At 43.4% G+C, this 27091-nt stretch overlaps 1 protein-coding gene across 1 annotated transcript in view; it reads right to left on the reverse strand.

The window, feature by feature from the left end:
- The window catches only part of LOC142761005 (gamma-aminobutyric acid receptor subunit rho-1), a 138461-nt gene that overhangs the window by 7005 nt on the left and 104365 nt on the right, over positions 1-27091 (reverse strand). Inside the window, exons 4-6 of the mRNA XM_075864180.1 lie at positions 12697-12764; positions 11372-11595; positions 3421-3503 (exon numbers count right to left, since the gene is read on the reverse strand). Of these exons, the coding sequence (XP_075720295.1) occupies positions 3421-3503; positions 11372-11595; positions 12697-12764 (375 nt within the window). The remainder of the gene's footprint in view (positions 1-3420; positions 3504-11371; positions 11596-12696; positions 12765-27091) is intronic.

The following is a 27091-nucleotide window of genomic DNA, read 5'->3' on the forward strand; positions in this document are numbered from 1 at the left end:
ACCACTCGTTTGTCCAAAGGGGATAAGCCCTTTAAGATACAACCTTACACTGGTAGTGATTGAGCTCAAATACAAGTGTGTGTTATTTGGAGGTAAGGAATCACTTAGGCTTCGTTCACATTCTACTCCAGGAGAGGCCAATGACGTCACTGTCTATAAATGGACACAGACGACAGGAGCTTCTCCTGGAGTGGAATCCCCGGTCACAGCGTTGGCAACGCCGTGGACAGGGATTCCGCTTCAGGAGTTTCACCTGATGATTTCTCTGTGCATATATGCACAGAGAAATAAAGTGGAGCGCTCCAGGAGCCGAAATCTCCGGCCACACGTGGATTCCGCTCCTTCAGGGAGCTACAGTGGCGCTATCTACAGGAAGGGGGGGGATTGATATCTACAAGGGGACTGTGGGCTGTGTGGCACTACCAACAAGGGGGCTGTGTGGCACAACCTACAAGGAGGCTGTGTGGCACTACCTACCAGGGGGCTGTGTGACACTACCTACCAGGGGGCTGTTTGTCACTACCTACCAGAGGGCTGTGTGGCACTCCCTACCAGGGGGCTGTGTGGCACTCCCTACCAGGGGGCTGTGTGGCATTACCTACCAGGGTGCTGTGTGGCACTACCTAGAGGGGTCTCTGTGGCACTCTCTACAGGGGACTGTGTGGCACTCTCTACAGGGGGGCTGTGTGGCACTCTCTACAGGGGGTTGTAGGGCACTATCTACAAGGGGGCTGTGTGACACTAGCTACAAGGGGCTGTGTGGCACTATTTACAAGGGGGCTGTGTTGCGCTATCTACAAGGGGGCTGTGTGGCGCTATCTACAAGGCGGCTGTGTGGCGCTATCTACAAGGGGGCTATGTGGCACTATCTACAATGGGGCTATGTGGCGTAATCTACAAGGGGCTGTGTGGCCCTACCTACAAGGGGCTTTGTGGCACTACCTACAAGGGGCTGTGTGGCACTACCTACAAGGGGCTGTGTGTCACTACCTACCAGGGGGCTGTGTGACACTACCTACCAGGGTGCTGTGTGGCACTACCTACAGGGGTCTCTGTGGCACTCTCTACAGCGGACTGTATGGCACTCTCTACAGGGGGGCTGTGTGGCACTCTCTACAGGGGGGCTGTGTGGCACTCTCTACAGGGGGTTGTGGGGCACGATCTACAAGGGGGCTGTGTGGTACTATCTACAAGGGGCTGTGTGGCACTATTTACAAGGGGTCTGTGTGGAACTATCTACAAGGGGACTGTGTGGCACTATCTACAAGGGGGCTGTGTGGCGCTATCTACAAGGGGGCTGTGTGGCGCTATCTACAAGGGGGCTGTGTGGCGCTATCTACAAGGGGGCTATGTGGCACTATCTACAATGGGGCTATGTGGCGCAATCTACAAGGGGCTGTGTGGCCCTACCTACAAGGGGCTTTGTGGCACTACCTACAAGGGGCTGTGTGGCACTACCTACAAGGGGCTGTGTGTCACTACCTACCAGGGGGCTGTGTGACACTACCTACCAGGGTGCTGTGTGGCACTACCTACAGGGGTCTCTGTGGCACTCTCTACAGGGGACTGTATGGCACTCTCTACAGGGGGGCTGTGTGGCACTCTCTACAGGGGGGCTGTGTGGCACTCTCTACAGGGGGTTGTGGGGCACGATCTACAAGGGGGCTGTGTGGTACTATCTACAAGGGGCTGTGTGGCACTATTTACAAGGGGGCTGTGTGGCACTATCTACAAGGGGACTGTGTGGCACTATCTACAAGGGGGCTGTGTGGCGCTATCTACAAGGGGGCTGTGTGGCGCTATCTACAAGGGGGCTGTGTGGCGCTATCTACAAGGCGGCTGTGTGGCGCTATCTACAAGGGGGCTGTGTGGCGCTATCTACAAGGCGGCTGTGTGGCGCTATCTACAAGGGGGCTATGTGGCACTATCTACAATGGGGCTATGTGGCGCAATCTACAAGGGGCTGTGTGGCACTATTTACAAGGGGGGCTGATGGTCACATTACTGAGAGTGATGGGCTGATGGTAATTTTACTGTGAGTGGGGGGCTGATGGTCATTTTAGTGTGAGTGGGGGCTGATGGTCTTCAAGTGGTTTCCGCCTCTGACCTCCATTTGAAATTAATATGAGGAAGAAAATACCTGTGTCGCCTGTTTGAAGTTTTTTTTCTTTTGCATTAGCTTCAACGGATTAAAAAAAAAAAATGCAAAGAAAAGGTCAAACAACGCTGTCAATACAAAATCTGCTTCAAAATTTTGAGGCTGATTTTTTTGGCCTTACAAAAAACGCTGTGTGAACATACCCTACGAGTGTAGTACTTGTTTTTAGCCGTTTTCTGTCTTTGTTAAAAAAAAATTGGTAGGGGTGCCGTGAGGAAATTTTCTTTTGCCACTGCTGCCTCGAGTCCGAAAAGGTTGGGAAACTCTGTACTAGGCTACAGGATCACGCCGGCCAACGCAAGAATCCTATCGTGGAGCAGCTCAGTTGGTCGTGGGAACGGGGCCTAGGTGAGCACAATTTTTGTTTTTGTTTGGGGGCACTGTCTACAAGGGGGAGTTGGGGGGCTGTATGGCACTATCTACAAGGAGGAGGTGGGGGATTATTGCACTGTCTACAGGGAGGTTGTATGACAAAATCTACAGGGGGCACTATACTGTGTGGTGGCCACTAAGTGGACATTATACTGTGTAGGGGTACTACAGGGGGCATAATACTGTGGGCACAATTAGAGAACAAAATACTGTGTCCTTGAAGGGGTTGTAATACATTATATTATTAAATATTATTATTATACTGTATGGGGGCACTAAAGGGGCATTATACTTTTTTTATGGGGCATTTTTATTTAATGATGGGAGTGCGGAGCCGAAAGATCCTTTCGCACGGGGCGCCATCTATCCTAAGGCCGGCCCTAGTCATAGATAACTATGATGCTAGGAGCCCGGCTCCTTGCACTGTGTTCAGTCCGGGAAATGCGGCCGACATATACGGACCGTATATCACAGACCGAACATGCTCGTGTGAATCCAGCCTAAGTGAAGTCACTTTTACTGCACATATTCTTTAATGTGAACCAGTGTCTACATTACACAATAAAGGCAGCCACTTTGTAGGCAGAAATTGGAGCCTGTATGTGTGATTTGCAGAGGTTGTGGCCCTGTCTAAGCATTATGGTTATTCCACATTTTGGGTACTTAGTGTTTTATTGTGGAGGCCAGTTGCCATATGTTAGTGAGGAACATGTTCTAGAACTTGTGGTTTGAAAAACATCTATTCCAGACATTTTACCCCATTGATTTAATTGGTTAAAACTGCAGCAGGGGAAACCTCATGTATAAACCTGGTGTCTCATACAGGCAGCTCCAGGCAAAGACGGTACAAGATACATTTATTGAAGAACACAGTAATGTACAATGCTTACAGCTTTCAATCTCCAAGGAACAGAACTGCGTGTCAAGTGGAAATCGGCTGAAATCCATGTTACACATGGCTGTCACTGTAACCCTGCCATAAAGGAAAATTAGAAATATACTTTACACATTTCAAAAATTATACACTTTATACTTGTTCAACTTGTATTGATCTCTAAATTACAGGGCCACTTAGAGGCTTAAAGGGGTTTTCTGGTGACATAAAATTCACTTCAATGGAGGAAGTTGTTATACTGTGCACAGCCGCTACGAATGTGACGGCATAGTGCAGTGTCGAGCTGAGTAAGCAATGAAGGGGAAGCAATGCGGCCCTCAAACAGAGTGGCTGGATGCAGAGAGTCCGACCCCTTCTGATCAAATATTGATGGCCTATGCTGAGGAAAGGCCATTCATTTTGTGTCATTGGATAACCCCTTCAACTTGAAGCTCTTAGGCCCGATGCAGTATCTCTAGCAGGGCCCCCAACTTTTATGTAACATTTATAGTTCAAGTGTCTTCTTATGTGGCTGAGGGGCTATTGGACCCCTCAAGTACAAGGGCGGGGTGTTACGGCAACCTCTGAACCAGGCATAGTTACGTCCCTGGCTTCCCTTCCAGTGCTGGTTCACAGCAACGCACTGCTAGACTAGCGGATCTTGCACATGTTTCCAATCTACTTTTCCCATGTTTTAAGATGAAAAAGAGGGAAGCATGACAAGGCCAGCTCAACTCTTCAGAGTGTGCTAACATTACTATGCCTGCGGAGGAGCCTGTGCACAACTAATAGCGCAAGATGGTACCAATCTGAGCAGGAGGGATCACACTGCAACCCCATAGAAACACATGGACTGCCTCTATGGTACAAGCACTCTTCTATATGATCATTATTTACATTGAGCAATAATGCAAATCCTTCTATAAAGTCTGGACTTTACAACATTTACAACTCTGCCAGCCATATTTTTCATCCTGTTTTCTTTTATCCTTATGGATCCTTAACCACTTCCCGCCACAGCCAGTTTTGGCCTTTGTGACCCAGCGTTTTATTTTATTTTTTTCCTTCACTGGCTTCTAAGACAAAGACCTTCTGGGGTGGAAATGTTGCATACATGCTGTGGGGTGAATAAATCTCACAATTTAACTTTATTTTGGACCTGGACCTATTGACTGCTGTGCACTCGCCTTCACTTTTTAAACAAATTTTGTGGATGTGCTGCTGTCTCTTTGTAGTATGGCTTCTGAAAGATATAACTTTTTAACTTTTCCATTGACATAGCCATTGGGGGTGCATGTTTTTTAAAGGATCAGCACCATTTTGGGGCTCACAATCTAAATTCCCTATTGGTATGTTTTTGGGATGTGGGAGGAAACCCACGCAAACACAGGGAGAACATACAAACTCCATGCAGATGTTGTCCTTGGTTGCGTTTGAACTTAGGACCCCAGTGCTGCAAGGCAACAGTGCTAACCACTGAGCCACAATTATGGCAAGACCAAATATGTATAGTTTGTTTTATGTTTTTCTACTCTTTTACAATTATAACGGATTTAATGAAAAAAAGTTTTTGTGTCGCCGCATGCTAAGAGTCATAACTTCGTAATTTTTCCATCTATGTAGTTGTATGTGGGCTTGTTATTTGCGGGACGAGTCATACATTTTTTATAAAACCATTCTGTGGTACATTAAATTTATTGATTCACTTTTATTAATTTATTTGAAAAAAAAAAAGCAATGCCCCCAATGTTTTTTGCAGTTTTTTTTTACGTATTTCACTGTGTGGTTTAAATAACATGCTACTTTATTGTACGGGTCATTATGATTGCAGCAATACCACATGTGTATTCCTTTTTTCAAACTTTTACAAACTAAAACAACTTTTTATGGAACAAATTGGTTTTATTATTATTTTTTTTACTTTGTATACTTTTTTTTTTAACGCCTTCCCGCCTCAGCCATTTTTTGGATTTTCACTTTTGTTCTTTCCTCCCCACATTCCAAAAGCCGTAACTTTTTTATTTTTCCATCACTATAGCCGTATGAGGTTTTGTTTTTTGCGGGACAAGTTGTAGATTTTCACACCACCATTTATTGTACATATAATGTAGTGGGAAACTGGGAAAAAAATATTTGTGGTGGAATAGGAAAAAAACAGCGATTCCTCAATCTTTTGTGTGGTTTGGTTTTTACGGCGTTCACTGTGCGGTAAAAACTGCATGTCAACTTTATTCTCCGGGTCAATACGATTATAGCGATACCAAATTTATATCGTTTATTTTATGTTTTACTACTTTTACAAGGAAAAAACTGATTGTTAAAAATAACATTTTAGTTTTGTCGCCATATTCTGAGAGCCATAACTTTTTTATTTTTTTGTCGATTTAGCGGTATTAGGGCTTTTTTTTGCTTTGCGAGCTGTAGTTTATAGTGGTACCATTTTCAGCAACATGCAACTTTTTGATCACTTTTTCTTTCATTTTTTGTAGGAGATGAAGTGACCACTAAACAGCAATTCTGAAGTTTTCAATTTTTTATTTTTACAGCGTTCACCGTGCGGACTAAATAATGATATATTGTAATAGTTCAGACTTTTACGAATGCGTTGATACCAGTTATGTTAATGTTTTATTGCGCTTGAGGGAAAATGGGAAAAGTTTTTTTTTTAAATTTACATTTTAAGGTTTTTTTATTTATTAAAAAAACATATTTTTTTTACTTGTCCCCCTAGGGGACTTGAACCAGCGATCGTTGGATCGCTTGCACGATATACTGCAATACTAATGTATTGCAGTATATTGTGATTCTGACAGTGTTCTATGAAGTCCTGCCGGAGCAGGAGTATAAAGATGGCGGACCTTCATCAGGCCCCCAGGCTGCCACGCCATCCAACGGCATCCCCCAAATCTCGCCGTGGAGGGCCATTGGAATGTTACAGGGGGTCGCCAGCTGTTTTTAGTAATTTAAGTTCCGCAGTCGTTATTGACTGCGTTTAATGGGTTAAATGTCTGTGAGCCCGCTCCATACAACCCCACCCGACGTGCGCTGTATATATACGGCGGATGTCGGGAAGGGGTTAATAAATTTTACTTAACTTCGTTTACTTATTTTTTTAGTCCCACCAGGGTACCTGACTAAGCTTTGATCGCTGATTTATACACTGAGTATACCAAAGCATTATTGCTTGTCAGTGTTAAGCTGGGTTCACACACCCTATTTACGGACGTAATTCGGGCGTTTTAACCTCGAATTATGTCCGAAAATACGGCTGCAATGCGCCGGCAAACATCTGCCCATTCATTTGAATGGGCTTTACGATGTTTTGTGCCGACGGTCATTTTTTTTACACGCCGCTGTCAAAAGACGGCGCGTAAAAAAGACGCTTGCATCAAAGAAGACACCATTGACACAATGGAAAAACAGCTCCAATTACGTCCGTAATGGACGCAGCGAAAAACGCCTGCAACATGCCATTACGTCTGCAATTCCGGAGCTGTTTTCTCGTGAAAACAGCTCCGTAATTTCAGGCGTATCGGAGGCTGCTGTGTGAACATACCCTTAGGATATGTTCACACGCTTAGGGTATGTTCACACACACTAATTACGGACGTAATTCGGGCGTTTTTGCCCCGAATTACGTCCGAAAAATGCGGCTTGAAAGCGTTGACAAACATCTGCCCATTGAAAGCAATGGGCTGACGTTTGTCTGTTCACACGAGGCGTATATTTACGCGCCGCTGTCAAATGACGGCGCGTAAATAGACGCCCGCGTCAAAGAAGTGACCTGTCACTTCTTGGGGCGTAACTGGAGCCGTTATTCATTGACTCCAATGAAAAGCAGCGCCAATTACGTCCGTAATGGACGCGGCGTTCAAGCGCCTGCACATGCCGTTACGGCTGAAATTACGGGGATGTTTCTCCTGAAAACATTCCCGTAATTTCAGCCGTTACGGACGCTGCCGTGTGAACATACCCTTAACAAAAAACGTCTGAAAAATACGGAGCTGATTTCAGAGAAAACAGCCTCTGATTTTCAGGCGTTTTTGAAGCTTAGGCTGGGTTCACACGACCATGTTATGTCCGTAATGTACGGAACGTAATTCAGCCGGAAGACCCGGACCGAACACAGTGCAGGGAGCCGGGCTCCTAGCATTATAGTGATGTACGATGCTAGGAGTCCCTGCCTCGCTGCAGGACAACTGTCCCGTACTGTAATCATGATTACAGTACGGGACAGTAGTTCCACGCAGAGGCAGGGACTCCTAGCATCGTACATTACGGACGTAATATGGTCGTGTGAACCCAGCCTGAGAATGAAATTTGGAGCTTCTTTTCAGACGTTTTTTGAGGCGTTTTTAAGAGGCGTTTTTCATAGTGTTCAATGGAAAATCAGCTACAAAAAACGCCTCAAGAAGTGACATGCTACTGCTTTTTACGGAGCGTCTATTTACGCTCCATTTTTTGACAGTGAAGCGTAAAATAAAGGCTCGTGGGAACAGAACATCGTAATTCCCATTGAAAGCAATGGGCAGATGTTTGTAGGCGTATTAGGGGCGTTTTTTCAGGCGTAATTCGAGGTGTAACATGCCTCCATTACGTCTGAAAAGAGGACATACCCTTAGGGCAGGGGTCTCAAGCACGCGGCCCGCGGGCCGCATGCGGCCCCTGGGGCTGTCATCTGCGGCCCGCGGGACACAGAGCCGCTAGTATCGGCTCTGCTCCGAGACTCTGGAATTCCCTGACATCGCTGTCCATATATGGACAGTGTGTCAGGGTCTTGCCCAGAGCGGAGCAGAGCACTGGTGTCGGCTCTGCTCCTGGACTCTGTGGAATTCCCTGACATCGCTGTCCACATATGAACAGCGATGTCTGGGGCTTCCCCAGAGCCGGAGTCCCGAGCAGAGCGCTGGTGTCGGCTCTGCTCCGGGACTCTGTGGAATTCCCTGACATCGCTGCGCATATATGGACAGTGTGTCAGGGTCTTGCCCAGAGCGGAGCAGAGCGCTGGTGTCGGGTCTGCTCCTGGACTCTGTGGAATTCCCTGACATCGCTGTCCACATATGAACAGCGATGCCTGGGGCTTCCCCAGAGCCGGAGTCCCGAGCAGAGCGCTGGTGTCGGCTCCGCTCCGGGACTCTGTGGAATTCCCTGACATCGCTGCCCATATGGGGACAGTGTGTCAGGGTCCTCCCCAGAGCGGAGTCCCGGGCAGAGCGCTAGTATAGGCCCTGCTCCGGGACTCTGTGGAATTCCCTGACATCGCCGCCCATATATGGACAGTGTTTCAGAGTCTTCCCCAGAGCCGAGTCCCGGGAAGAGCGCTATTATCGGCTCTGCTCCGGGACTTTGGGGAAGCCTCTGACATCGCTGTCCATACATCGACAATGATGTCAGGGGCTTCCCCAGAGCAGGAGTCCCAGTGATGTCAGGAGCACAGCTGGAGTCCCAGGAAGAGCCTACTAGCGCTCTGCCTGGGACTCCAGCTCTGGGCAAGCCTCTGACATCACTGGGGCAGCCTCTACAGAGGGCACTGGGGCAGCCTCTACAGAGGGCACTGGGGCAGCCTCTACAGAGGGCACTGGGGCAGCCTCTACAGAGGGCACTGGGGCAGCCTCTACAGAGGGCACTGGGGCAGCCTCTACAGAGGGCACTTTGGCAGCCTCTACAGAGGGCACTGTGGCAGACTCTACAGAGGGCACTGTGGCAGCCTCTACAGAGGGCACTGTGGCAGCCTCTACAGAGGGCACTGTGGCGTTATCTACAAGTGGGTGTGTGACAATATCTGAAGAAGACACTGGCATTATCTAGGGGTGTGTTGCATTATCTACAGAGGGCACTGTGGCCTTATCTACAGAGGGCACTGTGGCCTTATCTACAGAGGGCACTGTGGCCTTATCTACAGAGGGCACTGTGGCCTTATCTACAGAGGGCACTGTGGCCTTATCTACAGAGGGCACTGTGGCCTTATTTACAGAGGGCACTGTGGCCTTATCTACAGAGGGCACTGTGGCCTTATCTAGGGGTGTGTTGCATTAGCCACAGAGGGCACTGCGGCAGCATCCACAGAGGGCACTGCGGCAGCATCCACAGAGGGCACTGCAGCACTATCTAAAAAGGGGCTGCCCAATCTTGACATGTGTGCTAACTGAGCCGCTGGACTGCATTTAGCGACACTTAAACTGGAACGCTGGATTGTTGAAATAAGCACGTGGAGAAATATCTCAAATTTTAAACCTAGCGCTATTATTATAGTAATGTAGTATTATTATTCTAGTAATATAGTGTTATAGTAGTTCAAATAACTAATTGATTAACAATAATTTTGTATTGTATCAAATTTGAAAGTAATGCGTCCCGTCAACTTCCCATTTTTTCTATATGCGGCCCACTTACCCTGCCGAGTTTGAGACCCCTGCCTTAGGGTATGTTCACACGCACTGTTTTCAGACGTAATTTGGGCGTTTTACGCCTCGAATTACGCCTGAAAAAACGGCTCCTTTACACCTGCAAACATCTGCCCACTGCTTTCAATGAGTTTTATTATGTTCTGTTCCCACAAGGTGTTATTTTACGCGTCGCTGTCAAAAGACGGCGCGTAAAAAGACGCCCACGAAAAAGAAGTGCATGTCACTTCTTGGGACGTTTTTGCAGCCGTTTTTCATTGACTCCATTGAAAAACAGCTCCAATAACGTCCGTAAAATACGCCCCGAAAAACGCGAGTTGCTACAAAAACGTCTGAAAATCAGGAGCTGTTTTTGCCTGAAAACAGCTCCGTATTTTCAGCTGTATTTTGCTAAGCCGTGTGAACATACCCTATGGGTATGTCTACATTAGTCGTTTTTTGTGGAAAAACTGTGCCAATTTGGTATAAATCGCAGCAGAAAATCACTCATGTAAACATACACTTAGCATTTATTTAGGCAAACGTTTGGCAAATCGGCAGATTTGCACCCGGGTGGCACTCGTTTTGCCTCATGGACTTGAGTCTATTAAGGCATCCGTGAAAACGGACAAAAATAGGACATGTCCTATTTTTTCACAAACCGTTCACACTGTTCGTTAAATCAATGGCCATGTAAGTAGCCACATAGAAATTCATGCAGCCGTGTTGCATGAAAACGTCCGTCACACAAATTATTTAAACGTTCGTCTGAATAAGCCCTTATACTGATGCCCACGCAATCCCATGGACGTAACTGTACGCCCATTTGTGGGAAAGTACTGCTAAAATGGCCATACAGTTACCACCATTTGCAGGAAGGGGATAAAGGTGTTTTTTGGTTTCATGTAAATAAAAAGTTAGTCATTGTATAAATGAAAAGTTCTGCCACTATCTAATGTACTTTAATTAATTTATTTAAATTCCTGACCATTTTCAAGATCATTGTTTGCTGTCAGTGAATGAGAACACATGTACATAGGTAGTCTGGCTCTCAGCTGATAAGTGGACACAATTGTATCAAGTCTAGGCAATGCTCTAAGAACTGAAAACACCAGCAGCTGCACAAATCTCTCTGGTAGTTTGTTACAATGTGTCATTCTGGAGTGCAGACTGTGTACAGAGCATTGCCCAGACTGAATACAGCTGTTTTCTGCCTCTGGATATAAGCTTCTAATTCACCAACAGGAAACAAATATCTTGAAAATAGTAAATAGTGAGGAATTGAAACACAAAGAATATTAAAGATTTGTAGAACTTTTAATTTATACGGTGATTAATCTTTATTCACATAAAATCAGGAAGCCCTTATATAAATGAAGTACAGGCAAAAAATTAATTTTATCTCAACCTGAAATTGATGTATAAAATGTAAAACTGTGATGTCCATGTCACCACAAGATGTCACTGGAATACTATAAAGCTAGTACATGATAATACTCTCAAACACACAGCAGGAGAAGACGTTAACACTTCCATAATCCCGGCTGACATCCCTAGGAATATTATCAAAGTGTGAACAGTTACCTTAAACTGTACAGCACCTTCCCATCAGGCTGTACGCGCAGCATGACATTATCTGTTGTGGTGTCATGGATGAAGGATCTTTTAGAATGGACAAAAAACATGTCCGGTACCCAGATCTTTTTCACTAGTCTCCCATCAAAGGTCATACTTTGGTTAGTGGTGCTGGGAAAGGACAGTCTCGCATCTTTCCAGTAGTGTCTAAGGTATAAAGTCATTGTGAAATCCTGTAAAATAAACAATTTTGAGTACAAACTACTGCAAAACCAAACAAAATCCCCAAATATCATTATATCACAATAGCTGCTGTCAGCTGAGCATCGGCTCACTCAGGTTCTTGTAAGGGTATGTGCACACGATAACAGCAATTATGTCTGAAATTACGGAGCTGTATTCAGGTGAAAACAGCTCCTGAAATTCAGACGTAATTGCTCGTACTCGCTTTTTGCAGGGCGTCTTTTACGGACGTAATTTGGAGCTGTTCTTAATTGGAGTCAATGAAAAACGGCTCCAATTACGTCCCAAGAAGTGTCCTGCACTTCTTTTGACGAGGCTGTAATTTTACGCGCCGTCTTTTGACAGCGACGCGTCAAATGACAGGTCGTCGCCACAGTACATCGTAAAGCCCATTGAAAGTAATGGGCAGATGTTTGCCGATGTATTGGAGCCGTGTTTTCAGACGTAATTCGAGGCGTAAAACGCCTCCATTACGTCTGAAAAGAGGTTGTGTGGACCCAGCCTAAATGGCATCTTTATTTTCTGCAGCATTGTACAGAGAACGTCATTTGCAAACTGACAGGGAGATCATCGGATTAAACTCATTTCTGAAGGGAGAAAATGTAGTATTACATGGCGTTCATTCAAATGTGTGCTCGCCAGGGGGTGGTTGTGGGTTTCACCAGTCAGACCCATGCTAAACAGCTGACTGCCGGTGTGGCTTTGCTTTCAACATATTATTTAGATATGGGCAAAAAAAATTTTTATTTAAAAAACAAAACAGGAAATATACATTACCATACGCATAATAAAGGTGGCAGCATAATGTGCTGTGTACGTTACATAGTGCTTTAATGGACACTAGCTAAAATGTAGGCAATGGAAACAAATAAAGCAGAAGGCTTATGTATAGATCCATTGGCTTGAATACGTTTTCCTCAGCTTTTTAGTAAGTAATTCATTTTTTTTACCAAAATTCAAACATTGTCCTACTGAACACCATAATCGTAAAAAAACAAACCCAACATTTTTCTAGTTACCAAACAATTAGATACTACCATACGTATTCAAAATAATATCATGATTATCATTATAAATAATATTAGACTTACCATGTCCACTTCAGAAATACTGTCTAAGCTTTCCACTTGTACATCCACCCCAACTGGAATTGCTGGCCCTTCAAAAATAAAAGAGTGAATAACATTTAGCAAAATATACAATTAAAAAAACTTTTATAAGAATTTATAAAATAAGTGTGAGTTGGACCTTGAAAAAAGTTAGCAGATAATAGTTTAAGCAGATGTAGTGTTCCCTTGTCTTATTTTTGTGTACACAAGTTTTCAGTAGTCCCATCACTTGTGTGTGGTTGATCTGTGCCTAAATAATAATTATGCCACAATTGTTCTCTGTATTTTTCTGTTTATGTGCTGTTTCATATTTCCTAAAGGCCATGATAAATTTGTAATAAAAAAAAAACAAGCCACATATGATATTTTATGATATAATTAAAAGACACATACTATATATATATATTTTTAATAAACTTCTAACCAGAAGCATTGTAGGGGGTGCAGAGGTAGCAGTTGCACCTGGGCCCTGTTGCCTAAGGGAGCCCAACGTGAATAGCAGTTACGGAAACAGCGTAGCACAGGGAGCTACGCTGTTTCCAAAATTTGGGAGCTATGGAAACAGGAATGCCAGAAACAGTGTAGCATAGCGTTTCTGGAGAACCCGGGCACCTTGTAGTGGCAGAAGGTAGGATGGGGCTCAAAGGGCCTCCTTCTAGAGATATGTGTGGGTCTCAGAAGTAGAACCCGCACCTATCGGACATTTATAGCATATCCTGTGTAATTTCCGAGATGTGAATACTTAATACTTTAACTGGTTGGCGACACAGGACGAGAATACTCGTTCTGAGTGGCGGGGGCTTGCCGCATTAGGACGAGCATTCTCGTCCTGTGTGAGACAGAGTATGCCGGCGCAATCAAGAGCAGAGCAACGACTGTAATACACAGCCACAGCCCCGCTCTAATGGCAGACATAAGAGAAACCTCTTCTCTCCGCCGTCACCGCTCCAACGGCAGAGATATGAGAAACCTCTTCTCTCCGCCGTCACCCCTTGAATGTCGCGATCAATGCTGACCATGGCATTCAAAGGGAATATGAGAAGGGGGACCCCGCTTTGATCACGTCACAGGAAATCCCTGTGACGTGATTGAGGGACATGCCATATATGGACAGGCAGACATTGAAGGACCCCAGGGCTGTCTGACCATATTTCCTGTTAGGGCATACTGAGGTATGCCCTAACAACTGCCTGTGTACAATCAGTACAGAGGATGATGTACTGGCATATAGATATAGTTAAAGTTAAAAAATAAAAATGTAAAATCCGCCTATGGGATTAAAAAAAAAAAAGGAGGAAAGTTAATTTAAAAAAAAGTAATGTTAAATAAAATAAAAAAAATAAGTTAAAAAAAATACACAGAAATTGAAATTTTTTTCAATGATTAATCCTTCATTACATAATGTATAACATTATTTATGATGATCGGTGTATGGTGTAAAAAAAAATAAATGAAAACTGCATCGGAACTGCTTTTTTTTCTGCATTTTTGCCAAAATAAAAATTCATATAAGTTAAACGATAATGTAAATATACCAAAAAATTACATAAAGTACAACTTGTCAAATAACAAAGTTTCAAACAGCTATGTCGAACAAAAAAATAAAAAAGTTATGAGCGCCGGGATGCAAAGAGGGAAATATAAAAAAAAATTGTTCTGTCCTCAAGGCCAAAATTGTCTGTGTCCTTAAGTGGTTAAGTTAAGTGAGGGGGCCTTCAGTAACCCAGATCGAGCGCTATGTATATTAGTTTATTATCAATGATTTTAAGACTCTCATATTTAGTAATGTTTTTTTGTTTTTGTTTTATACTGTAGCCAAATATTTTTTTTCTTTTTTATACAGGTGGGGTATCATGTGGCACTAAAACAGAACCAGTCACTTTAAGCTTTGTATATGAAAAAATGGTCAGAAATAGGAAACAATTCTTACTTTCTCCTTTTTTTTTTCCGTTTGCAATACAATGTGTAAAGTGTAACGAAAAAAATATATACACAAAATTATTCTATCACTCTCACAAGTGTGATATCAAATATGTGTTCTTTGCTTATGCTACTTCATTGCTGTAATACCAGAGAATAAAGGTCTACATTTGTACTCTTAGCATACCACCCCATAGCTGGTATATATTGACTGACAAAGTGTCGGCCTAATCTCTTTAATAGCAGAGCACTATGCAGCGCATATTGCCCTTCACGTGGCATAAATACATATATAAATACAACCTAGCTGCACGGTGCATTGTCAGTTAAGACATATACATACATATGGTGGTCGTGAAGGCGGTTACCAACAAAATGTACGGTTGATAATGTATATAGGGCTTTATTATTACGTCAATGTACATGGTTGAATCAAGCTTGGTCTCAGAACATGTCCATTAACAAGTACATTCATGTAAATTCTCATGCCTCTTCTTCTTGGTTTGTAAGGGCAACCATATTTTATTTTTCTTCTACAAGAGCAAGTACTATTACTGACTAAGACAAATGCATGCCTTATACTGCTGCTAGAGTTTTGAGACTCCTTTCTACTGAAAAAACAATATATCAATATGATATTGCTAGGCTTTGATTTATGGCTGGAGAAATTGAAACTACAATCATTCGACTTAAATGGGTATTCCGGTTGCTAAGAGTTTTTACGAGTTTCAGCTATCCACTGGATCATAGTATCATAATTTGTAAGGCCAAAAAAGACATACTGTATGTCCATCCAGTTCAGCCAAATTATTCTGCAATGTTGATCCAGAAAAAGTCGGCCAAGTTCTCCAAGACCCGAAACCCCTCTTTCCTACACCAGTTCTTGAACAACTTGTTTGCCTCCCTAATCACCAACTGCCTCTCTGGTAGGGCACGCGGTACACTGAGTATTTATGAAAATACTACATTTGAAGTTCTTGCCATAGATTTATGGTCTAAGTTCCTGAAATAATTTTTTATGACCTTCAAGCTACCTCTAACTTTAGCATTATTGCCAATGTGCACCATGATCGCTGGGTCTCCACCAGCCCCTCCCAGTAATTTATTAACCCGATCCGCGATATGTCAAACTCGAGCACCAGGAAGACAACACACTGCCTCATCAGCCGGAAACCTCCATTCTACCATCCTGCCCCACATATGCGCCAGCAATCCCTTTCTTAACCCGTTAATGACAACCCATAGGTGTTTTTACGGCGGCCACTAACGGGCTTTATTCTGATGCAGTAGCCTTTTTACGGCACTGGGGTAGAATAAAGTAGCGCCGCCGGGAGGAGGGAAAGCTCCCTGCTCTCAGCTACCGGAGGTAGCTGAGGGCTTGGAGCATTGACTGGGGATCGTTGTTTGTGGTCTCCAAACCGGTGATCGCCGGTATTCAACGTATATACTAGCGATCACCGTTATAATGCTGTGTTAAGTGAAAATAAGCTTTTTATCTCCTCTCACCAAGAATGTTTGGTGAGAGGAGATAAAAAAGTCAATGTTAGGGCCCTTTCACATCATCGTTCCTTTCCGCTGAGGGGTTCCGACGGTGGTTTCCGTCGGGTGAACCCCTCAACGGAAAGGCAAACTAAAACCTTTGCTTCCATTTCCCTCACTATTGAACTCAATGGAGACGGAAACCTAGCTAATGGTTTCTGTTTGTCACCGAGTCAATAGCGCAGTCATGCCCGGTGTCGCCGCTAGCAGCTGTCATGGCTACTACAGCGGTAGCGATGCAATCACTTACATCACCATTGATTTTAATAGTGACGGATGCGGTGAAATTGGTTTCTGTTTGTCACCGTTGTGTAAGGGTTGCGTTGTTTTGACGGAATCAATAGTGCAGTCGACTATGGTATTGATTCCGTCAAAACCTAAGGTTTCCGTTTGTTTCAGTTTGGATTCCGTTCATGGGTTCCCCTGACGGAAAGGTTCGATGTAGCCCATAAACGGAGTCCCGACTATGTGAATGTAGCCTTATTTTTTCATCTCTGACTGATTTTATATTAGAACAGAATGCTGTCCACAATTACATCATAATGGCACAGATGCGGGACAACTGCTTCTTTAGCAAGACATAGTCATATGTACAGACAAATGCGTATATAGCGACGACATGCATCAGTTATGAATACACAGCTTCACTTCTCTTGTGTCGCCAAATTTTTACAGAATTTCATCAATTTATGCAAATCGCATCAGTCTACTTTTGCCACCTAAATAAAGTACGACATGTGACGAAAAACAATGTCAGAATTACTTGGAGATGCAAAACTATTGCAGAGTTATTGTCTGATAAAGTCAGACATACCAGATTTGAAAAATCTGGCTTGGTCATTAAGGTTCAAACAAGCTTGGTCATTAAGGGGTTAAAGATTGTTTAAGATGCACACTGTATAGCATTGATAAAGGGGTTTTCCCATCAGGCACATTTATGACATATCCACAGGATATGCCATAAATGTCAGATAGATGCGGGTCCTACCTCGGCTCTGTTTTCGTAACTCCCATAGAAGTGAATGGCAGTTACGGAAACAGCGTGGCTTGCATGCTACGCTGCTTCCGTAACTGCCATTAACTTCTATCAGAGTTATGGAAACAGCGTAACTCAGCAAGCTATGCTGTTTTCGTAATTTCCGACCATGTAATCAGGAAGTCGCCCAGGAGGCAGCGCGAACCGAGAAATTAATACGTGGTTTAGGGGGATCCGTTCTAGAGTTAGTTGCGGGTCCCAGGGACCCACATCTGTCTGACATGGATATCCCATAAATGTCCCTGATAGGCAAACCCCTTTAAGTATAAAGCACATTGTTACTAACGGGGATGTCACAGATACATGTCACAGCTACAGTAATTTAAAACAATGTAATTTATACGAGTGAATGGAGACAAACAAAATACCAATACCCCCTTAGCTCCCTGAATATAAAGTCACTTAAACGCTTCCCGACCGCACACAGTAAATTCACGTCGGCGCTTGCTGGGCTCTGTGCAGCGCCAACGTGAATTCACGGTGGGTGTTAAAAGCGCGATCTGGGTGTCTCAAAGTAGCGCTGACACCTGGATCGGGCTGTTATCCCCTGCCTCTGGTCTCGGAGACATAATCGGGACCTAATTGGTTCAGGCCCCGGTCATGTGATCGCAGGGAAAGTTTGTTGTAGCAACGAACTGGAAAGTTTGTTGCTATAACAAACTTTCCCGGAGACCGATTGCTGCAGTCTGCAGTCGGTTATAAGGCAAAACCGGAGGCCATACAACAGCCCCCGGTTCTGCCATGCACGGCAGCCTACGAGAACCAGCCGGAGGCCGGTCCTCATAAGCTTCCTGTCAGTGTGACTCTCAGCGTCACAATGACAGTTTATAATACGTTACACTGCCTAGGTAGTATAATGTATTATAGCAGCCATCAGTGCTGCAGGTCTTCAAGTAAAACAAGTAAAAAGTAAAAAAAAAAGTAATAAAAATGTTTTATAAAAGTGTAAAAAGTTATAAGTTACAAAAACAAAAAATGCTTTTTTTCCTATAATAAGTCTTTTATTATAAGAAAAAAATGAAAATGTTAAAAAACAGTACACATATTTGGTATTACCGCGTTCATAACGACCCAAACTATAAAATGATAATATTATTTTTCCCGCACGGTGAACACCGCAAAAAAAATAATTAAAAAACTATTTTAGAATCACTATTTTTTGGTCATCAACCCTTCCAAAATTTAGAATAAAAAGTGATCAAAAAGTCGCATGTACCCCAAAATAGTACCAATAAAAACTACAACCCGTCCCGCAAAAAACAAGCCATTACACAGCTTTTTTGACTGAAAAAAAAAAAAGTTACGGCTCTAAGAATATGGTGACACAAAAAATAAATAATTTTATCGAAAAGTGATTTTATTGCACAAACGCACAAAAAAAAAGACAAAAAACATTGTCAGAATTTATGTTTTTTGTCACTTTGTGGGCCAAAAACATCAAATAAAAAGTGATAAAAAAAATCACATGTACCCTAAAATGGTACCAATAAAAACTACAGATTGTCCCGCAACAAATAAGCCCTCAAACAGCTCCGGTGAAGAAAAAATAAAAAAAGTTCTGTCTCAGAATATAGCGACAGAAATTGTGCAGTGTCCAAAAGCGGATAAGATCGGCACCATTTATCAGTGCGACATCGGCCACATATCTGCGGATTATTATTTATTTACCCCATTATTATACCCTCTTATTATGTCCTGAAGTTCTCCGCACAGCTCACATACGCCCCCATATTATAAACCGAAATACCAGCAAAACCTCAAACAGAACAGTTACCAAGCAAAATCTGCGCTCCAAAAGCCAAGTGGCGCTCCCTCCCTTCTGAGCCCCACAGCATGCCCAAACACCAGCTTACGTCCACATATATGATATTTTATATCCGGGAGAACCCTCTCAAACTTGTATGAGGTATTTGTCTTCAGGGGCACAAACTAGGCACAACATATTGTGCATTAAAATGGCATATCAGTTAAAAATTTAAATTTTCACTTTGCACCATCCGCTGCGCATTAACGCCTTCGCGCACCACGACTTAATAGCATGTTGTGATGCTGGGGGTTATATATGGTGCGGGCTCTTGCGCTGCGCCCGCTCCATATTCTGCAGGTGTCAGCTGTGTATTACAGCTGACACCCGGGACTAACGGACAGGAACATCGATCGTGCTGTTACAGGAGCCTGTAAAAATTATATCATACTGCAATACATTAGTATTGCAGTGTATTGTACCAGTGTCCTAATGATCGTTCGTTCCAGTCCCCTAAAGGGACTTTTGGGAGGTTTCCACTGTTTTGGTACCTCAGGGGCTTTGCAAATGCGACATGACACCCAAAAACCATTCCAGCTAAATTTGAGCTCCAAAAGCCAAATAGCGCTCCTTCCTTTCAGAGTCCTGCCGTGGGTCCAAACAGCAGTTTATTACCACATATGGTGTATTGCTGTAATCAGGACAAATTGCTTTACAAATGTTGGGGTGATTTTTCTCCTTTATTCATTGTAAAAATTAAACATTTCTTTGTTTTTTCAGAAAAAAGTAGATTTTAATTTTCACGGCCTAATTCCACTAAATTCAGCAAAAAAACTGTGGGGTCAAAATGCTAATTATACCCCTAGAAAAATTCCTTGAGGGGTGTAGTCTTCAAAATAGGGTCACTTTTGGGGGGTTTCCACTGTTTTGCTCCGTCCAGGGCGTTGCAAACGCGACATGGCACTGGAAACCAATCCAGCAAAATCTGCGCTTCAAAATCCAAATGGCGCTCCTTCCCTTATGAGCTCTGCCGTGGGTCCAAACAGCAGTTTAGTACCACATATGGGGTATTGCAGTAATCGGGAGAAGTAGCTTTACAAGTTTTGGGGTGCTTTTTATTCTTTATTCCTTGCAAATATTATTTTTTTTAAATATTTTTTCAGAAAAAAAGTAGATTTTCACTTTCACAGACTTACTCCAATAAATATAGCAAAAGACCTGTGGGGTAAAGATGCTAACTATACCCCTAGATAAATTCCTTGAGGTGTGTAGTTTCCAAAACCGTGTCACTTTTGGGGGATTTCCACTGTTTTGCCACTACAAGACCTCTTCAAACCTGACATGCTGCCTAAAATATAGTCTTAAAAAAGGAGGCCCCAAAATCCACTAGGTGCTCCTTTGCTTTGGAGGCCGGTGTTTCAGTCCATTATCACACTAGAGCCACATGTGGGATATTTCTAAAAACTGCAGAATCTGGGCAATAAATTTTGAGTTGCATGTCTCTGGTAAAACCTTCTGTGTTACAGAAAAAAATGTATTACAAATGAATTTCAGCAAAAAAAATAAAATTTGTAAATTTCCCCTCTACATTGCTTTAATTCCTGTGAAGCGCCTAAAGGGTTAAGAAACTTTCTGAATGCTGTTTTGAATACTTTGATGGGTGCAGATTTTAATATGGGGTGATTTATGGGGTCTATCTAGTATATAAGGCCCTCAAAGCCGCTTCAGAACTGAACTTGTCCCTGTAAAAATAGCAGGGAAATAGTAACTATTCTGTGTGGTATTACTATCTATTTTACATGCAGATACATTTAAAATGAGAAAAATCATAATTTTTGCAAATTTTCTCAAAATTTTGGTGTTTTTCCTCAAATAAGCAATGAATTTATTGACCAAATTTACAATATGTCACGAGGAAACAATCTCAGAATCGCTTTGATAGGCAAAAGCATTCCAGAGTTATTACCAGATAAATTGACACGTCAGATTTGAAAAAAATGGGGCTGGTCCTGAAGGCCAAAATGAGCTCGGTCTTGAAAGGGTTAAAGGCTGTGAACACCTTGAGGACAATTTTTTTTTAAAATAAATAGATTAGTCACTGTGTTTAGTGTAACTTTGTAATTAATCTTAATCATTTTTACTTTTGGAGATACAGCTGCTCTGTATTCTGTCTACAGAACAGTTGTAGCGCTCTTTTTACACTGAATCCGTCAGTCCCGCGGACCTGACGGGTTCAGTGTCGGTGGGTCAGGACACACAGGACCCGTCGTCACTGAACGAGCCAGGTCCGCGGGACCGATGAATTCAGTGTAAAACTAGCGATACAGCTGCTCTGTATAGAGAATAGAGAGTAGCTGTATATCCAAAAGTAAAATGATTTTTTTAATAAAGATTAATTACAGAGTTACATTAAACACACTGACTAATCTTATTTATAAAAAAAAAAAAATGCCCTCAAAGGTGTTCATAGCCTTTAATCTCAAGTTTGATTGCTCTCAGTTAGGCCTCATGCACACAACTGTAGTAGTGTGCACGGGCCGTGATTTGCGGCTCGGACAGCCACATAGTGTCACCCGCGGCCGCCCGCAAATCACGGGCCATGCACATTGGCGTGTGCATTTATTTCTATGAGCCTGGACCGCAAAATGCGACCGTAATAAGACATGTCCTATCTTTTTGTGGTCCAGGCTCCCGGGCAATGCACGGACCGTGGAAACCACAGTCGTGTGCATGGGCCCATTGAAATGAATGGTGGCCGCAATTCACCCGCAGATTTGCGGGTGAATTGCAGCCACAAAAATACATTCCTGTGCATGGGGCCTAAGAGAAACAAAATAGCAGTCTTGCGAATATTAATCCTATTAACCCCTTTAGGACACAGCCTGTTTTGGCCTTGTGGAAACAGATGATTTTTTCAAATCTGACATGTGTCACTTTATGTGGTAATAACTCCGGAATGCTTTTACCTATCCAAGCGATTCTGAGATTGTTTTCTCGTGACATATTGTACTTTATGTTAGTGAAAAAATTTGGTCGATAAATTCAATGAAAAACTTCAAATTTTAGCAAAAATTTGCAAAAATTAGCATTTTTCTAAATTTAAATGTATTTTCTTGTGAAACAGATAGTAATACCACACAAAATAGTTACTAGTTAACATCCCCCATATGTCTACTTTATGTTTGCATCATTTTTTTTCACGTGCATTTATTTTTCTAGGACGTTACGAGGCTTAGAACTTTAGCAGCAATTTCTCATATTTTCAATAAAATTTCAAAAGGCTATTTTTTCAGGGACCAGTTCAGTTGTAAAGTGGCTTTGAGGGCCTTATATATTAGAAAGTCCCCATAAATCACCCCATTTTGAAAACTGCACCCCTCAAGGTATTCAAAACCACATTCGGAAAGTATTTTAACCCTTTAGGCCTTTCACAGGAATTAAAGCAAAATAGAGGTGAAATTTACAAATTTCATTTTTTTTGCCGAAATTCATTTGTAATAAAAAAAAATCTGTAACACAGAAGGTTTTACCAGGGAAACGCAACTCAATATATATTGCCCAGATTCTGCAGATTTTAGAAATATCCAACATGTGGCCCTAGTGTCCTACTGGACTGAAACACCGGCCTCAGAAGCAAAGGAGCACCTAGTGGATTTTGGGGCCTCCTTTTTTTAGGAATATATTTTAGGCACCATGTCAGGTTTGAGGAGGTCTTGTGGTACCTAAACAGTCGAAACCCCCCCAAAGTGACCCCATTTTGGAAATGACACCTCTCAAGGCATTTTTCTATGGGTATAGTTAGCGTATTGACCCCACAGTTTTTTTTGCAGAATTTAGTGGAATTAGTCTGTGAAGATGAAAATCACCTATTTTTCTGTGGAAACATAGAATTTTTTCATTGTTACAAGGAATTTAGGAGAAAAAGCCGCCCAACATTTGCAAAGCAATTTCTCCCGATTACGGCAATACCCCATATGTGGTCTTAAACTGATGTTTGGACCCACAGCAAGGCTCAGGAGGGAGGGAGCGCCTTTTGGATTTTGGAGCGCAGATTTTGCTGGATTGTTTTTTTCAGTGCCATGTCGGGTTTGCAACGCCCCGGAGGGACCAAAACAGTGGAAACACCCCAAAAGTGACCCCATTTTTGAATCTACACCCCTAAAGGAATTTTTCTAGGGGTATAGTGAGCATTTTGGCCCCTCACGATCTTATTTAGAGCTAAGGGGACCAAAAAACAGCGATTTTGGCGCTTTAAATTCTTTATTTATTACAGCGTTCACCGTGCGCAATAAATTACGTTTTCATTTATTCTGCCGGTCGGTACGATTACGCCGATACCATATGTGTATCGTTTTTTTAAAGTTTTGCAGCGTTTGCACAATAAAATTAAGTTTCTATAAAATAATTTATTTTCTGGGACACGCTATTCTGAGCCGTAACTTTTTTATTTTTTCGTCAAAAAAGCTGTGGGAGGTCTTGTTTTTTGTGGGACGGGTTTTTATTGGTACCATTTTGGGGTAAATGCGACTTTTTGATCACTTTTTATTCTATATCTTGGGAGGGGTGGTGACCAAAAAATATCGATGCTGACAGTTTTCCGTTTATTTTGTTTGCGCCGTTCACCGTGCGGAAAAATTAACATCATAGTTTCATAGCTTGGGTCGTTACAAACGCGGCAATACCAAATATGTGTACTTTTTTTTAACGTTTTCATTTTTTCCCTATAACAAATGACTTATTAAAGGAAAACAAAACCTTTTATTTTTACACTTTTATAAAACATTTTAATTAACTTTTTTTTACTTTTTACACTTTATATTTTTGTTTATTAACTTTTTTTTTACTTTTTACACTTTCTTTTTTTTACCTGCAGCTTTGATCGCTGCTAGAATACATTACACTACCTAGGTAGTGTAATTTATTCCAACTGTCAGTGTGACGTCACAGTCACTCTGACAGTTGGTCTACGAGGATCAGCAGAGGCTGATCCTCATAGGCTGACATACCTGGCAGACTTGGGGCCGTTGTCTGGCCCCTGGGTGCCATCACAAGCATCAGAAGCCCCCACGATTGCATGGGGGCTGCTGATGCGCTACAAACCCGCTACATGTGGAGATCGCAATCGAGCCCCGCATGTAACGGGTTAATTGCCGAAATCAGCGGCGATGAGCCGCTGATCGGCAACACTGGAGAGTGTCAGCTGTCGGGGACAGCTGATCTCCAAGTTCCCGATGCACACTGTCGCCGACAGTATGCATCGGGAACGACACAGTGACTTCCTGTCACTCTGACAGGAACCCTATCAGGACCAGCCGAAGGTTGGTCCTGATGGGCTTCCATCCATGGCAGACCCGGAAGCCATTGTTTGGCTTCCGTTTGCCATACTAACTATCGGCAGACCCCGCGATTTCGGACGGGGGTCTGCCGATATGCTAGAAACCCCTAAAATTCGGTGCAATCGCCGAATTTAAGGGGTTAATTCGCCAAAATCAGCGGCAAAGGACCGCTGGCCGGCAAGAGGGAGTGTCAGCTGTCGGCGACAGCTGACCTCCCGGTTCCCGGTGCACACTGTCGCCGACAGTGTGCACCGGGAAAAACTCAGTAACTGTACGTCCTCGTGCGGGAAGTAACCTCCCGCAACGACGGACAGTTACGTCCTGGTGCGGATAGGGGTTAATGGCTAACAAAAATAAATTCTGTTAACAGCAAGAGACAATTTAGGTCCCATCAGGCGTGGTATAACAAAATATCTGAAGAAACACATACATATACCCATGTAAAGAGCTGGACTGTGTGCTTTATACTTGGACTTTTGTTACGTGAAACGTTTCTTTCTGTTCTAAACTTTGTGTATGCTGATGAAACAAGCTACCTTTGTGTTTATTGGACTTTCCTGCTTGAAAGAGAAATAAAGCTTCTAAGTCCTGTTTAACAAGAATGCTGCGCTGAGAGTGTCTCTTTGTCTAACAACATTCCCCAAACTGCTACATATGGTGGAGAATGCAAGCCTTCTGTCTGCGCTAGTTCTTGGTTGCTAGGGGCAACGACAGAAAGAAACACTTCCAAGAGCCAGTAGTGAATATATGTCCTGGTTGAAAGCTGCGCCCTGATGTCCAGACCATCTGCCATCATGGAGGAGTTCAGGCCAATGTGCAGCAACAACAGGCTCATGCTGATGCAATGCAGGCCCAACATCAAACCAACAACCTGCTCTTGCAGCAACTGGCAGCATTACAACTAACTGGGACTGTCCAACAGGCCTCCTCTCAGACCGTTGCCCAGAGAAACCCCAAGAAAGTGGTGCAGAGGGCAATGCAACGGATGGTGGAAGGAGTGGATGTTGAGGCATACCTTTCCCTTTTTGAACGTACTGCAGAAAGGGCACAGTTGCCGATGTCTCAGTGGGCTGAAGTCCTGGCTCCGTTACTAGCACGTGAGCCGATAAAAGCTTATTGTGACTTGTCTGCAGAAAATGCAAAGGACTATGTGTTGCTTAAAGCCGAGATACTCGCATGGCTGGTTGTTTCTTTGATGGTTCGTGCCCAAAGGGTACACCAGTGGTAATATGATGTCAATAAGCCTCCTAGGTCGCAGGTGTATGACCTGATGAATCTGATCGATAAATGGCTTGAACCAGAGAGGTTGTCTCCGCAGGAGGTGGTGGATCGGATCATCATTGAATGCCTGTTTTGCCTCTCCAGGGATTTACAATACTGGGTGATGCAAGCTGATTCCCAGACCTTTGAGCAAATGATCTCTGCCCTGGAAAGACATACAGTGATGGAGAGACATACTGGGAAAAAGGCAGAATTTCTCTTACCACGGAAGTATACTCGGGTGGCCCCAGTACTAGGGAGCGTACTGGAGAATCCTAGGAGTCCAAGGTTTGCTGCTCCTCAAGTTTTTCCATCCAATACAGGCCCACAGCTCAGGGTCGTCCCACCCCAACACCTTCCTAAGCTTCGCTGCTGGAGATGTCATGAAGTCACATATTGTAGCCTAATGTCCAGAAGCTGAGGAGCCCATGGACTGGACTATGGCAAGGCGCCAGTCACTGTTTGTCCACTCTGTGTGCACTGCAGAGGCACCGGAACAACGGTGGATTTGTGAAGTGTTGGTGAATGGCCAGCAGGTCCACAGCCCTTCTTGACACAGGCAGCGTGGTCACCTTACTCCGAGCTACCGTTCCTTATAAGGTGGGGCACCCTGAAAAGAAAATGGCGGTACAGTGTGTACATGGAGACACAAAAGAGTCCCCCGTTGCGCAGGTCTCTGTGGAAACCTCTAATGGGACTGTTACCTGCGATGTGGGGGTTGTACCTGGATTGATACATGAACTTATTCTCGGCTGTGACTTTCCATCATTCTGGCTACTGTGGGAAAAGACACTGACAGATAAGAAAGAGCCTTCGTGTAAGAAAGATCTGTCTATTTCCTTAAGCAATGATAATGTTGTTGCTGAAAGCATTGGGAATAAAGTGTTTCCCTTTTGTCCCTTTTGAGCCTGAGGATTTTCTCTCTGAGCAGGAAATCCCTGACTTGGGAATTCCTAGGACAAATTTTGGCCCTGCTCAGTTGAGAAACCCAAGTCTTAGGGTATGTGCACACGATGAGAGGCTTTTACGGCTGAAATGACAGACTGTTTTCAGGAGAAAACAGCTGCCTCGTTCCAGCCGTAAAAGCTCCTCCTCGTATTATGCGAGGCGTCTGTGACGCTCGTAAATCTTGAGCTGCTCTTCATTGAGTTCAATGAAGAACGGCTCAAATTACGTTGCAAAGAAGTGCCCTGCACTTCTTTGCCGAGGCAGTCAATTTACGCGTCGTCGTTTGACAGCTGTCAAACGACGACGCGTAAATTACAGGTTGTCTGCACAGTACGTCGGAAAACCCATTCAAATGAATGGGCAGATGTTTGCCGACGTATTGTAGCCCTATTTTCAGGCGTAAATCGAGGCCTCGTTTACGCCTGAAAATAGGTAGTGTGAACCCAGCCTTAAAAAAGCATTTGAAAATGTAAAAATGGTGTGACCCAGGAGCCTGAGGAAAATATGCATTATCCATATTTTGTGTTGGTCAATGATCTGTTGTATAGAGTGGATAAGGCAAACGAGAAGGTTACTGAATAGTTAGTGTTGCCG

This window comes from Rhinoderma darwinii, chromosome 4 (genome assembly GCF_050947455.1).
Source record: "Rhinoderma darwinii isolate aRhiDar2 chromosome 4, aRhiDar2.hap1, whole genome shotgun sequence".
NCBI classification, from domain to species: domain Eukaryota; kingdom Metazoa; phylum Chordata; class Amphibia; order Anura; family Rhinodermatidae; genus Rhinoderma; species Rhinoderma darwinii.